Source organism: Chelonia mydas, chromosome 1 (genome assembly GCF_015237465.2).
Source record: "Chelonia mydas isolate rCheMyd1 chromosome 1, rCheMyd1.pri.v2, whole genome shotgun sequence".
Lineage (NCBI taxonomy): Eukaryota > Metazoa > Chordata > Testudines > Cheloniidae > Chelonia > Chelonia mydas.
Window position 1 is genome coordinate 296,981,830 of NC_057849.1, and position 15,750 is coordinate 296,997,579.

At 37.9% G+C, this 15,750-nt stretch overlaps 1 protein-coding gene across 4 annotated transcripts in view; it reads right to left on the bottom strand.

The window, feature by feature from the left end:
* The window catches only part of IMMP2L (inner mitochondrial membrane peptidase subunit 2), a 796,496-nt gene that overhangs the window by 118,531 nt on the left and 662,215 nt on the right, over positions 1–15,750 (bottom strand). For 3 of the 4 annotated variants that reach the window (XM_027833115.3, XM_043549536.1, XM_043549518.1), the window contains one exon: positions 14,587–14,689. The exons of the other annotated variant lie outside the window; for it this stretch is intronic. In XM_027833115.3, coding sequence (XP_027688916.2) covers positions 14,587–14,689 — 103 coding nt within the window. The remainder of the gene's footprint in view (positions 1–14,586; positions 14,690–15,750) is intronic. 4 annotated transcript variants of the gene reach the window in all.

Consider the following 15,750-nt stretch of genomic DNA (forward strand, 5'->3'; position numbering starts at 1 on the left):
GTCTCAAGTTGCAGTGGAGGAGGTCTAGGTTGGATATTAGGAAACACTATTCCACTAGGAGGGTGGTGAAGTACTGGAATGGGTTACCTAGGGAGGTGGTGGAATCTCTACCCTTAGAGGTTTTTAAGGCCTGGCTTGACCAAGCCCTGGCTGGGATGGTTTAGTTGGGATTCGTCCTGCTTTGAGCAGGAGGTTGGACCAGATGACATCCTGAGGTCTCTTCCAAACCTAACCTTCTGTGATTCTAAGAACAATGAAACCACGTAACAGTTCACCACTGCCTACATATAGAGCCCTGCAAATCCATGGATATCTGTTTTATATCCGCGGATATTCGCAGACTATTTTTGTGGATCGGATGTGGTTACAAATTTTGTATCCACACAGGGCTCTATCTACAGATTTTGAATATGGGAAAGGAGCTTCCATTTCAAGCTTTTATTCTATCTAAGAGCAAAGTACAGCTAAATAGAAACAGTATAATGTATTTAACAACAGGGAGCTTTTATCCGTCACTGTGCAGTATGAACATACTAATCCTCACAATATAATTGATCTCCATCTAGAAGCTGATGTTGACATTTGTGCCTATATTCCAAATATGCATGGCAATTCTGGTGCATTTCAGTTTGAAAGTGGCACCTCTGCAAGGATATAAATTTTGGCTTTAAGCTGTATGTGGAGATCTAGGTTTGGAGTTGAATGAGTATTGGGGAACACGGCTGTATCAGAGTAAGTACATGGATGAGTGTGAAAGGAATGAGAGCAGTGCTATGAGAGCGAGGACAGAGAAGTTGGAAATCTACACGAACTAAAGGAGGTATTGGGTCAAGGACAAACCTGGATGAAAAATCATTAGTGGATAGAAAGGTGAGTTAGTGGCAGTGAGAGAAGCACAGCTCTACTACATTTATTTTTTTAAGGAACAGTGCTCTGATTTCTTATCTCTGCATTATTTCCTTCAACAAAGAGGTTGTATTGTTTTCAGGTCAACTGAAAGTGTCCTCGTACCTTCAGGTCCAAGAATCCTTTGTACAAGTTACCAGGTTGCCTTGTATTAGCCATCACAAAACACCTTAGAATATCATGGAACAAAAAAGACCAGGCTTCACATTACTTAGATGTAAAGAGCAAACATCCCTTTAGAAGACACTTTTAACGGATCTGAATGTAAGCAACAAAGGTCCTAATACAATATACACAGACTAAAAAAAAAATTATGTGAAATTGAAAGATACAGGGAAAGAAAGCAAGAAAAGTTTTATTCATTGGCACTAAAAATATGTCTACATTGCATCAATGTTACAAATGTGTAGAGTTTGGGGAGGAGAATCACACACACATGCTTATCTTAAAGTACTAAAGTATACTTTCATGTTCCCCTTCAGTTTGAGTACTCTTCTCACTTCCTTCCTATCCCCAACAAGCAGGAACCCTGGCTACCAGTCAGCTGTTATTCCCTCATTTCTCCTTCCAACAGGCTCTCTCTCACCTCCCTAGCCTGTCACCCAGTTCCCTCAGCCAAGTGTCAGAACATTTTACCTCCTCCTCCAGTGGCTTGATAGATTTGAAATTATCCAGTTGACACCCAACCAGGGACTAGCTAGTTTCCAAAGGGTTGTATTTGGAGTTCAAAACTTCCAGTAATTTATCTTCTTCCCTTGGCATCTATTTTCGGCCTCCTCCCGCTTTTCCATTCATTGTGAGCTATTGTGTCAATGTCTTACCACCAGAGCTGTTTGTGAGGGCTTTATGGACCACCACAGACCCATATAGTCTGCAATTTGGCCCTATCCAGGAATTAGTTTTTAAAATTTTCATTTCAATGGGTGAACCTAGACCAGCTGCATTTCAAAAATCATCAATACATCACTGGCATGAAGTGCTTGGAATCAGGTTGTTTTCTCGTTTTACAATTTCTCTTATTTATTACTGCCTAAATCCATCCTGCTCATACTGATGCTCCTCCTACTGAATTCCCAAAGACCTAAATCCTGCTGCAATCATAGCCTCTGCAGCTATCATCTCTTTGGTGAGAGCAAGGGGAATGCTCTGCATTTTCACATGCCAAGAAAAGAAAAATCTGTTTTGTTGGCCAAAAGGGCTACACTAAACACTACTTTTTGTCAATTAAAATCCAAAAGGCAGATAAAATCAACATGAGAGTTTGGAACAAGATCAACCTAGCAAATTGTGAAAAACAGTTCTTCCTCATGTAAAAACTGATCCACAAAGATGCCCAAGTCAGTGAGATCTGAAGTTAGCTATCACAGAAAGGCAAGCCATACAGGTAAAACTTTCCAAGCAACAGTTTTAGGGAATTTTGGAGGCAGTTACTTTTTCTGATTCCACTCTTCTTCCAGTGTACTACACCTTGTTTTGATCTTATGTGTCTCGTCTTATATTAGATATAGCATGTACATGGCCAAAAATCAATGTTAGATACTAGTTTCAAATCTGCTATAGAGCAGACCGACAGTCTATCACTTTGGCACCTAAATTATACAAATCCCAATCTCAGAAAAATGAAGTTATCTGAAGTTTCAAGCTATATAACCAACCTTTGGTATTAAAACAAAATATATCAATCTTCCCTGGCACAACACAAAACTGAATGCTCTAAACTGCTAACATTGTATTTGGTGAGCTTTCAGTCCTACTTCAAAATTTTCAACTAGTTTAACTACAGTGGAACCTGAGTGTGCTAGCAACATTGTGGAAACCCGTAGCTCTTCAACCTTTTGACTTGGCTACAGGCCAATCAAAAAGCTATATTCTACAAACAACATTTCTGAAATCCATACACGAAAGTGTTTAATAAATTCCAAAAAAGTGCAATATGGTAGAAGTACCACTTAGCATACTCTACTCCAAAGGGTGGAAAGCAATGATTACAGGTATCATTTACTCTACTATTAAGAAATGCAATCGAGTGTCTCCTTAAGAAAATACTAGATAAATCACTTTTACATTATATGAATTCAAAGGATCTCTTTTTTTTTTGTTTTAATTGCAATGAACAAAACAGATTTTCACTATTAATATAACTGGGCATGCAACTTCCACCAATTTATATTGTCTGTCATGACAGGTGATAGCAAAACATCTTTCTTTCCTTTCCAATTTCTAGTCCAGCACCAGCACTGGCGCTGGTGTATTTGTGGTAGCCTGCCCAGGGATTCTAGCCCAGTAGGTTAAGAAATATTAAATCCTAAAAATCACATAATTTTTATACAATCTTGCTTCCCCTCCTCCCCCCATTTCAATCTGATAGGCATTCAGCAGCTGATATCTCACAAACCCACAAGGATAACCAGATCCTGCTTCAGACCATGTGTAAAGTGGATCTCCTGCTTCCAGATGGTATAAAGCTACAGCTCTTGTATACAGTTCTCCTACTAGTTTTCAAGACAGTGCCCACTAAAATCACATTGGAACTGAAGTGGATGAAGGAAGAAAGAAAGTTAGTAATTAGAGCAATGCAATTTTATATTTCAAAATCTTGCAATGTGACAAGCTCAGAAATAAATGCTATATACCTATGGTTATCAAACAGTTGTAGAGAGTACATGCTAGTGATCTGTAGAGAGCTGCTGGTTCTCTTCTATGAGTCCAAATGCTAAACTGCATTAAAAGGCAGCTAAACATACGTTAAATACTTCCATGTAAGGAAGTGCTGTTGTCACAGAGTGGTATGTCACCATAAATGGGAGAGGAGGAGTACGTTTCTAAAATGTGGTCCACAATACGAACAAGTTTAATCCCACAAGAACCTGGATAAGATTCCCAGTTTTATGACTGAACACAGCACTCGTTGGTAGCCCTCAAGGGTCACAATATGTCAGAGTTTAAAACCTCTTGCTGTTCCCCTGATCGGACAGTGAGAATTTTTGGTACTGGTCCATGACTGAATGAGATGATTCCCTCACTGAAAATTACATTTGTTTGAAATCTCTGACAAAGGTTAATTTTTAAGCACTGAAAGCCCTGAGACCAAGTGAACAAAAATAACTATAAACAATGTTAGCAACACAAGGTGGGTCTTTTATTGGACCAAACTCGGTTGGTGAAAGAAACAAGCTTTCAAGCATACACAGAGCTCTTCTTCAGGACTGGGAAAAATATTCAGAGTGTCACAGCTAAATACAAGGTGGAACAGATTATTTAGCATAAAGAGTTAGCACATGTTGCAACAGACCATTCAAGGTGAAGTGGACAGCTAACACCTCTACAGCTGTAGGACAAAGGAAGGTGAATAGCTTACAGATTGTTATGATGAGCCATAAAACCAGTGTCTTTATTAAGTCCACGATGTTTAGTGCCTAGCAAAGTTATGACTAATTCCCAGACTCGTCTTTTGAAGGTATTGTGCAGGTTTCCTTTGAAGATGAGGATTAAGAGGTCAGATATGGAGTGATCTCTTTGTGAAAAATGTTCACCCACAGGATATAGGGGGCTTTTGTCTTTTTTCATTTTCCTCTGCGAATTCATTCCAGAGCATAGCGATTCTCTCATTTCAAACATTAGGAAAGAGCTGCGTGGCCAGAGAATGGTGGCTGCTGGCCAGGAGCCCAGCTCTGAAGGCAGCGCCACCGCCAGCAGCACAGAAGAGAGGGTGGCATGGTATGGTAACGGTATCCCCGGGATCCCAGTCCCACTGCAGGGCTCTACCCCCTACCTTTTTTTTCCCCCACCCACCCCATTTTTCTGCACGTCCTCTTCCCACCGGCTTTGTACCCTAGGCAGCTGCCCCGCTCGCCCCACCCCGGTTATATCCCTGGTAAAATATGTGGTTGTAAACATCTAAGCCACTCTTTCAAATAAACTTGTGATGACTGAATGTGTTGTTAATGACAATAACTGCCACACATTCAAAGTCATAACAAGTTTAAAATTTAAAATGAAATCATTTGCTTGAGCCCTGGCACCTCTTTCATTACCAATTAAGCACCGGCTGTGAAATTTTTGCCTTGGAGTCCCCTGGGCAACGAATTATTTCAACAGAATGATCAGTTTAATAACCTTTTCCAACACAAAAGCTGTTTTTTCACAACACATAAAATAAGTATCTTTGTATGTCAGAGGAATGTTTATTATTTATTGTTACTTATCTGTACTGCATCATAGTTGCATGTGATACTTTATAAACAAGAAAGAACTTGAGGTACCTCTTTCAAGGATCTTATAAAGTAATCAACACTTAACTAAAACAGGCCAGTAAAACCTCAGAACTGAGTAATCTGGGCATAAAGCATCAATACACTGAATACAACACATCTGCTATGTTTGAATATACATGAACACAGTAATGTCAACAGCACTTCGGATGGATTTTTACAAGAAGCAACATTGTTTACAAATTCTTTCAGTTTCTCAAACTTAAACCTGTTCCTGCTGTTTCCTAGAAAATACTATACATGTAAAACCTTAAACCTTTTATCAGGAGTGAATGAATTCATCTCTGAATTCCTGTTGTTTATGGAGTTTCCAAATGGTTTGGTCATGGCTCCTCAAACTGGAAATTCTGTCAGCAAGCATGAAGGATCAGTCAAATTCTTCCTTCCCTCTTTTCTGCCAGACTTGCTCACACTTAAGAGCAAATTTTTTTTATTATCAAGTACCATGGTCAAACATATTAAGTTTCTTCTGTCTATTTTCAGGAATGTTACCCGCTCTATCTTATATGGCTCCTACAATCCTAGTGTGAGAGTGCCTCACAACAAAGATTAATGTATTTATCCTCACAACATCCGTGTAATGTAGAGAAGAGGTTCCAGCAATTTTCTCCCAATAGAACCTTTCAGAATGGAAGAAACATTGAGGTCAACTACTATATATCATAATTTTAAATCACACAAACCATTACAGAAAGAACTTTGCAAGACTGTTTGCATCAATATTCTTGCTCAGAAAAAAAAGTTGAAAGGACTGAACTTACATGGCCATTTTTAATCAATGAAAGTATTGTATTATTACCAACTCTCCCTACATTGAACCAATTTGTTTATATTTGGGAACATTTTTATCTTATTCCTTTAAAAGGAACAAAATGTATGCAACTATTAACATTGCTAATTCTATATTAACAGTGTACCACATATTTCACTAATGTTTTGCTTTTAACCCACTGCCATTAAATATACATTTCTGACAACATGACATAGGGTGACCACCCATGCCTTACTTCAAGGAACAGTCTTATTTTATTGATTTGTCTCTTAGGGTGACCACTTGTCCCTTATTTTAAGGGATATCCCTAGACTCCCTTATTTCATAAGTAAGAGAAGGCTGAATCAAATCTTTGCAGATCAGCACTAAGCAATGTTTTCAGTGTAGAATTCAGACTGAAGAAACCAATCTTTTAACAAAAACTAGCCACAAAGCTTTAAAAAAAGATTTTCCTTTTGCATTGTCCTAAGACTGCATTGAACTGCACACCTGCAATAAAAATCATGTATGTGGCTTCTTGTTTGAGACTTTGTTAAAACATGATATTACATATTCAGAAATTTCTCCACTCCAGTCCTCGGTTTTTGTACTTGTAACGTAAGTAAGGAAGTGCTAAGAAGAAATCAGAAAACTTCTGGAAAGGGAATGGTTCTTTAGTGGCGAAATAAAGAGCACATGCTTGCCACATAAGGGCACTAGTATGTTTTATCCCAAAGAAGGCTCAGTGAATACTGTGTGCAGGAGAAGGGGTAGGCTTTGAAACATGGTAGCCAGTTCCTTCTCCTCATTTCTTAAAACTTGAGGAATTTATGCTCAAATGCAGCAGAGGAAACAATATTTTTCTTGTGTAAACATACTTGGACAGATTGCAGAAACCTGCTAAATATTGATTCTGTTAAGGCTGAGCTTGAAATTAAAGTTAATTTCAAATTATACATGTAAGGAGTTTAATAAATGGATTTAAAAAAAAAATCAAAGATATTATGAGTTTTAATACATTTCACTATAAGTACTATTTTAAACATTAAATTGATGCTTATGATGATGGCAATGTATACTTGAGGGTAGTATAAAAGCACACACGAGAAAAAAATATACATGGTATGCTATGGGAAATGGTGTTTCCTTCAAGTGTCCCTTAAAATAAAGTGTCATCCCTTATTTTTCATGTGATTTTTTCCTTATTTCTGTCCAACAAAGATGGTCACTTTACATGACTACTAGTGATTTATACAAGGCATTGAGATCAAATGGACTAAATGCCTGCTTTAATACTGAGAAACCCACAACATGGTAACATTTCTCCTATCTGAAAATAAAATCTGGTCAAAAATAATTCTTTATAGTGCTGCAGTCACCAAAACTGAAAACTGCATTTGAGTTAGTAGTGATGGAGCTATAGATACTCTCCATGCCCAGAAAACAAAAATAATCCCCAAAATGTACGTTCAATGAGTTTCTAAATTAAGTACAAGTATATCTTGCTAGGAACACCAGCATAGGTCAAAAAATCGTAGTGTGAAGCTATAGAAAAGTTCTATTTCTACTCAAACAGGATCACTTTAGGATCCATGTAGAAGAGGATATAATGCTGTAGATTCTGGAAAATGATTTATCAAATTAAAGAGCATTTCAAACTATATCCTGAGTACTGATAAAGTCAATAGAAAGTCAATAAAAGTCAATAGAAAGTCTCCCATTGGGCTTTTGTACAGAATCATAGGATTGGAAGGGACCTCAAGAGATCATCTAGTCCAGTCCCCTGCACTCATGGCAGGACTAAGTATTATCTAGACCATTCCTGACAGGTGTTTGTCTAACCTGCTCTTAAAAATCTCCAGTGATGAAGATTCCACAACCTCCCCTTATTCCAGTGTTTAACCACCTTGACAGTTAGGAAGTTTTTCCTAATGTCCAACCTAAACCTCCTTTGTTGCAATTTAAGTCCATTGCTTCTTGTCCTATCCTCAGGGGTTAAGAAGAACAAATTTTTCTCCCTCCTCCACGTAACAACCTTTCATGTACTTGAAAACTGTTATGTCCCCTCTCAGCCCTCTCTTCTCCAGACTAAACATACCCATTTTTTTCAATCTTCCCTCATAGGTCATGTTTTCTAGACCTTTAATCATTTTTGTTGCTCTTCTCTGGATTTTCTCCAATTTGTCCACATCTTTCCTGAAATGTGGCACCCAGAACTGCATACAGTACTCCAGCTGAGGCCTAAACAGCACAGAGTAGAGCAGAAGAATTACTTCTCATGCCTTGCTTACACACTCCTGCTAATACATCCCAGAAGGATGTTCACTTTTTTTGCAGCAGTGTTACACTGTTGACTCATATTTATCTTATGGTCCACTATGACCCCCACTTTCCACAGTACTCCTTCCTAGGCAGTCATTTCCCATTTTGTATGTGTGCAATTGATTGTTCCTTCCTAAGTGGAGTACTTTGCATTTGTCCGTATTGAATTTCATCCTATTTACTTCACACCGTTTCTCCAGTTTGTCCAGATCATTTTGAATTTTAATCCTATCCTCAAAAGCACCTGCAACCCCCCCCAGCTTGGTATCGTCCGCAAATTTTATAAGTGTACTCTCTATACCATTATCTAAATGATTGATGACGATATTGAAAAGAACTGGACCCAGAACTGATCTCTGCGTGACCCCACTCATTATGCTCTTCCAGCATGACTGTGAACCACTGATAACTACTCTCTGGGAACAGTTTTCCAACCAGTTTTGCACTCATCTTATAGTAGCTCCATCTAGGTTGTATTTCCCTGGTTTGTTTATGAGAAGGTCATGTGAGACACTATCAAAAGCTTTACTAAAATCAAGGTATACCACATCTACTGCTTCCTCCCTATCCACAAGGCTTGTTACCCTTTCAAAGAAAGCTATTGGTTTGGCATGATTTGTTCTTGACAAATCCATGCTGACTGTTACTTCTCATCTTATTATCTTCTAGATGTTTGCAATCTGATTGTTTAATTATTTGCCCCATTATTTTTCCTGGCACAGAACTTAAGCTGACTGGTCTGTAATTCCCCATGTTGTCCTTATTTCCCTTTTTATAGTTTGGCACTGTATTTGCTCTTTTCCAGTCTTCTGGAATCTCTCTCTTCATGGGGTCTTCCATGACTTTTCAAAGATAATCTCTAATGGCTCAGATATCTCCCCAGACAGCTCCTTGAGTATTCTAGGATGCATTTCATCAGGCCCTGGTGACTTGAAGACATCTAACTTGTCTAATTTTTAACTTGTTCTTTTTCCTATTTTAGCCTCCGATCCTACCTCATTTTCCATTCACTATGTAGACATCCAATCACCACCAACCTTCTTGGTGAAAACCGAAACAAAGAAGTCACCTCTGCCATTTCCACATTTTCTGTTATTATCCCCCCACCCTTATTGAGTAACGGGCCTACCCTATTCTTGGTCTTCCTCTTGCTTCTAATGTATTTGTAGAATGTTTTCTTCTTACCTTTTATGTCTCTAGCTAGTTTGATCTCGTTTTGTGCCTTGGCCTTTCTGATTTTATCCCTACATCCTGGGTTTATTTGTGTATATTCATCCTTTGTAATTTGATCTAGTTTTCACTTTTTATAGGACTCTTTTGATTTTTAGATCATTGAAGATCTCCTGGCTAAGCCAGCGTGGTCTTTTGCCATACTTCCTCTCTTTCCTATGCAGTGGGATAGTTTGCTCTTGTGTCCTTAACGTCTTTTTGAAAAACTACCGTCTTCAATTGTTTTTCCCCATAGACTTGCTTCCCATGGGATCTTCTCTACCAACGCCCTGAGTTTGCTAAAGTCTGCCTTCTTGAAATCCACTGTCTTTATTTTGCTGTTCTCCCTCCTACCATTCCTTAGAATCATGAACTCGATCATTTCATGATCACTTTCACCCAAGCAGCCTTCCACTTTCGAATTCTCAACCAGTTCCTCCCTATTTGTCAAAATCAAATCTAAAACAGCCTCTCCCCTAGTAGCTTCCTCCACCTTCCAAAATATTTTTTTTCTCCAATATATTCCAAGAACTTGTTGGATAATCGGTGCCGTGCTATTTTCCCAACAGATGTCTGAGTAGGTTGAAGTCCTCCATCACCACCAAGTCCTGTGCTTTGGATTATTTTGTCAGTTGTTTAAAAAAAAGCCTCATCCACCTCTTCTTTCCTTGTTAGGTGGTCTGTAATACACCCCTACCATGACATCACCCATGTTTTTTTACCCCTTTTATCCTTTCCCAGAGATTTTCAACAGTCTGTCTCCTATTTCCATCTCAACCTCAGTTTAAGCGTATACATTTTGAATATACAAGGCAACACTTCCTTCCTTTTTTCCCTGCCTGTCCTTCCTGAGCAAGCTGTACTGTTCTATACCAATATTCAAGTCATGCGTATCATCCCACCAAGTCTCTGTGATGCCAACTATGTGCAGGCTCATTATGAAAGTCAATTGAACAAGTACCATTTGACTTCAATGGGCATTCTATCAGGCATTAATTGTGTAAAGCACTTTCAAATCCTAAGCTGGGAAACATTCTGAAAAGTAAAGTAGTAGCTATAGAAGTAGTACATTTACAAAATGAATCCTGGTATTTAATTTGAAAGAATTTGTTATTACTACTGTGTACTACTACTGCCACAATTCTTTCCCAAGAAACATTTCTTAGATGAACTCACAAGTGAATAATAGCATTACTGGAATTAAAAACATAAAGCAGTCTCTTAAAAGCAAAACCATATATCATCCAACACTGCATTCTTATGTCTCTGTAATATTCCAATTAAACCAGAATAAGGTGATATAATAAATGTTTGGCTTTACCCTCATAAAAGCTTGAAAACAGAACTGGTTCACTGAAGTCATATCACTAATCCAGTCCAGCTAACTAAAATCATTCTAGATGTAATTTTTTCATCCCTTAAATTAAAAAACAAACAAAGGCGGCAAGGATCGCTGAGTTCTTTTCGTGGTTATTGCCTGGCATTTAAAATAGCTGATTTCAGCCAATATAAATGGCAGACATGACTTGCAAAACTTACGCTATGTCTATACTGTTCCACAGTTCAGACTGTGGAGTTGTGAATAGCAGTGCATACCAAAGTGCTGTCCTGGAATTCCCCTGTGTGGATTGCAGGCACAAACTTAAAGGTTCCTAGGTTGCTTTATTATAATGCTCCACAAACAAGAAATTTTAGTTCACACCTTCAGAGTCCTATGTGGAGTGTTACAGCTCAGCACTTTGGTGTGCACTGCTATTCATTCTCCTGTAGTCCAAACTGTGGGGCAGTGTAGAGAAGACCTCAGATTGAACCAGGCAATATCAAAGTAACAACAATGCAGTACCTTTTTGTCTGTGCTGCACAAAGCAGTTTTTTAAAGGACAAAATTCAACAACTGCATTACTTAAATAACTTCCTTGCATGCTGGATTACATTAACATTTAAATCAGTAGTCGGCCAGCTATACTATACAGTTATCAGTGTTACTAATTCAGCACAGTTTATAGATGTAGTGGTGTTTGAATTAAATTAATGCTTAAATTGAAGTCAGAAAAAAAACCTACTAGACAGAGAGGAACTATAAAGCCATTTTGAGGGTCCCTTGACTTTTTCTGCAATATATTTTTACTACAGTTAAAAAAAAAGTATTTTAATGTATAAACTTGAGAAAAAAAGAAAAGGAGGACTTGTGGCACCTTAGAGACTAACAAATTTATTTGAGCATATGCTTTCGTGAGCTACAGCTCACTCTTATGCTCAAATAAATTTGTTAGTCTCTAAGGTGCCACAAGTACTCCTTTTCTTTTTGCGGATACAGACTAACACGGCTGCTACTCTGAAACTTGAGAAAATTATCTATACATGCCTTGAGATACTCATCTTGGTCCTACTAAAATCAGATAGATACAAAAAGGCTAAACGATACAATGGATAAAATGTTTTAGGAACTATATAATGATTATCATCATCTGTCAAAGGTCGTTCACATTTTAGGATTCATAACCCCCAAAGATGACATATAAATTAGCCCTTGAATGATCCCAGTATGTTTGTCTTATCACCTAGTCCATTAAGCCATTACACATTATTCTACAAGTGAAAAAATGATTTCTATCTGTTCTCAATTCCATAATTTACATATATGCCCATGTAAATCATTATGCTTATCCACAAAACACAACTATGTCTGACTTTATCTATAGTATATAAGCTTTTTTTTATTGTAATTAAAGGAATACCATCAAAGTTAATAGCCCTAAAATGTAATCTACATTAAAGATAATTTTTTGTACTGGGCCCTTTTAACCCAGGAAAATGCATTGGTTCCTCCAAATTGGAGTTGTGGCACAGATAACATTCAAACTACTCTCTGGAGTGACCTCTATTACAACAAAGCAAGGACATTGGGTTCCTTTCTTGCCATTGTGCAGTCTTTTCATTCTGACTGACTGTTCTATTCTTATGAAAGAAAAGATATTAAAAAGAAAAAGAATATGCCTCTGAATGCCTTGAGAGTACAATCCTAATATATTCAGTATCCTACAAGAATTGGTCAGGCAGAGGAATGGACATTGTGATATGCCAATCTGTTCATAACATATGTAAGTCTGCCTCCACAAACCAAAACACGTGTAGGCGAAACATTAGTCAATAGGAGCTAAAGAATCCCTAAGTCTGCATTTTATCTTTTTCTGCAGATGTACATATTTATGATTTTAGTCAATCCTCATAGCTAATTTCTTCCCACAAGAGCGCGCTTGTCACCTTTTCCTTTATATTTTCAAGGGCTGCTATAATTTAAATCTGAAGAAAAATATCTATTTACATTTGATACTTTCTCAAAATTTAACTCAAACTATACAAACCTTTTAAATGGTTCTACACATATATCCCAAAGTCATCTGTGTGGAATGCTAGAAAGCTTGCATTGTCAAAAGTTGTCACAATAGTTGTCTGACAGTGCCTATTCACTCAGAAAAGAGGCGGGAACTTATCTCATGGTAACAAACATGAGGTAAATCCCAGAGAAAAGGCAGTTTATAGTTTTCACATGCATTAGCACAATGGGGGAGACTAGGATGTACCTTGACCTACCAACTCCTGTGAAAACTACTAACTGCCTTGTCTTTACTAGGATTTTATCACATGTTGTTTAACATGTGTTAGCTAATGCAAGTTAAGAACACACCTTTTTCCTAGTGAACACAAGGCCTAAATATTTCAGAGTAGTTTTACACTGGTGAGGTTACCATGACAAAATACAAGAAGTAACAGGGAAATGGTGAGGAAGGGATTGTGGGTATTGATGGGATTGTGAGAGAGACTGTGGATAAAAAGACAACCAGTAACAATACAGAGAGGGAGAGACATGCATCGGTCAAGTGGGGAAAAAAAAAAGTCTAGTGGCCAGAAGAAGAAAAAAAAGAAAAAAAAGGGGAACTCTAAAATCTACTGTCAAAAAACTGACAGAGCAGAAAGGGAGAATAAAAAAAAAATCATAAGTGATGTGGCCCTTGAAGCAGATAGTGAGACAAACTACAAGGGAGGTGAAAGAGATTAGGGCAATAGCATCCTACTGGTCCAGCCAGGTAGGAGGTCTTTGAATCTTAGATACTCTCATGTTTTCCTCTTCATGTCACGTTATTGGAGGTAGATTATCAGAGGCCAAACTCTGCCACCCTCACTTAAATTGAGCAGTATCTACTCCACGATAGTCTAATTAAATTCAATGGCCCTACTTCAGATGTAAAGTGCTAACAGAATTTGAGTAAGGGTCACAGAATCTGGCATGAATTTCCCATGACAACCAGTCATTTTATCATTTTAGAATAGAATCATCTCTAAGTAAAGAGGTAAACAAAACTGCATGTATAACATGAAAAAAATGATTAATATCTCCAGGGCAGAATGCAGAGAAGATGAGCCTAAATTTCTGTATGTCAGACAAAGTGAGCAATTAAAAAAAAAAAGCCAGAAAACCGAAACCCTGAAAAGAACATCCCGTCTTTCCATAGAGACCAGGTGTATCCAGGTCAGGTCATTCTCCAACTCTAAATCTGAGTTTTTAGCTTTTGTTTTGTAAATACTTGTATGCAACTGGAGACATCTCGCCATTTAGGGTGAGTTTTTTCCCTCTTACATTGAGAACTGATTAGACAGACAAAGTGTCCATTACTTCATACTTTCTTCAACATATTGATTTATCAGTTAACATTTGCTGAGTATCGTTACAGCCCACTGATTCTGTTGGAGCACTGGCTCCAAAGTAGGAGAGAACTACTGGGAGGGAAAAACTTGAAGTTGCATCAGCTGGCAACAGATCCTAAGGGACCATCTGTCAGCTGCCCCCATCCCTCAAAACTGCTCCCTCGCCCCCCAGTTCTTCCCTCTGCTTCTTGCAGGGGAGTTAAAGACAATCTCTGTTATTTGTGCCACTTAGGTAGTGCAAAGAGAATGGAGCAAGATCTGTCCCTCCATCTTGATTAGAAGAAACATTTCAAGGCACATGGATTCTCTCTAAAATCATGACTGCTAATACTGGAAATGAATACTTATCTGAGTAACCCATCAGATATGATTTGCTCTCCAACTGCAAACATAAAATGATACATAGTGAATGTGACTTACCGGGCCAAAAGCATTACTGTCAAAGCTGTGCCCATGGTGATCACCTTCCACCCATATATGGCCATGAGGAATTTTCACATACTTGTTTTTGTACCCTATGGTTCTAAAAGACAGATGCAACAACAATTAGCAGTGTAAATATATATATATACACACAAGTCAAAACAAATAAATAAACATAAAACATTTTTGTTAAGAAATTCCTGTTATTTATTACCTTGTGGCCTGATCCTTCAAACAGAGCTAAATGCATGCAGAATTTTACTGCTTGTGAGTAGTACCATTCACTTCAGTATGCCTACTACATGAGAACACATGTGCTAGTGTTTCCAGTATTAGGTCCTTCTTTATTAAACACGTTTTCTTTTTGCAAATACTTAACACAGCAAGAAACAAAAGACATCTACATTACTGAACGACTAAGCAGGTAATCGACTTTTTCCATAATCATTAGTATGCACTCTTTGAAGCATTACATTTTCACTCCAGTAGAATTCAGGTGATCATATGTTGTATTTAAATATGAAGATATTTTAAGGCAAATTTCCTGTGTGCAGTGCAATGTTTGCTCCATCTTATTTAGCAAAAATAACCAGACAGCTCTGCGCTGGCTGCAGATTTAGCATTTAGACTCCTGCAGTCATGTGATCTTGGGTTATGATCTCCTCAAATTTCATAAGCTAAACAGGATTGAGTTGGGCAGTCCTTCAGGGGAAGCCCAAGTGCTGCAGGAAGTGATACATGGGGTTCAAGAAGGGTCACTCTTTGCTGCAAGTCAGTACTGAACCAGTGCCCCAGAATAAGACTAGGAAGCACCATGTTACTAGATGTGTCAATTTTGGAGAAGAACATAAACCCAAGATCCTGAATACAAAAAACTGTTACATTTCATTCATGGAATTTAACATCAATTTTCAACATCTTTCACAATTCCAACCTGCCCAGTACCACACATAAGGTTGCCAACTTTTTAATTGCACAAAACCAAACACCAGCCTGTAGTAATATTTTAACTCTACCCTCTTGTCTGTATGCAGTGCAATATGGTCATTAATTATATAATCACATATTATGATTGCCACAGACTCTGCTTCATTCAGTACATAGGCTGGTGAGTATGTACTGAATGAGGTAACGGAAATAACGAACAAGACAAAGGTACTA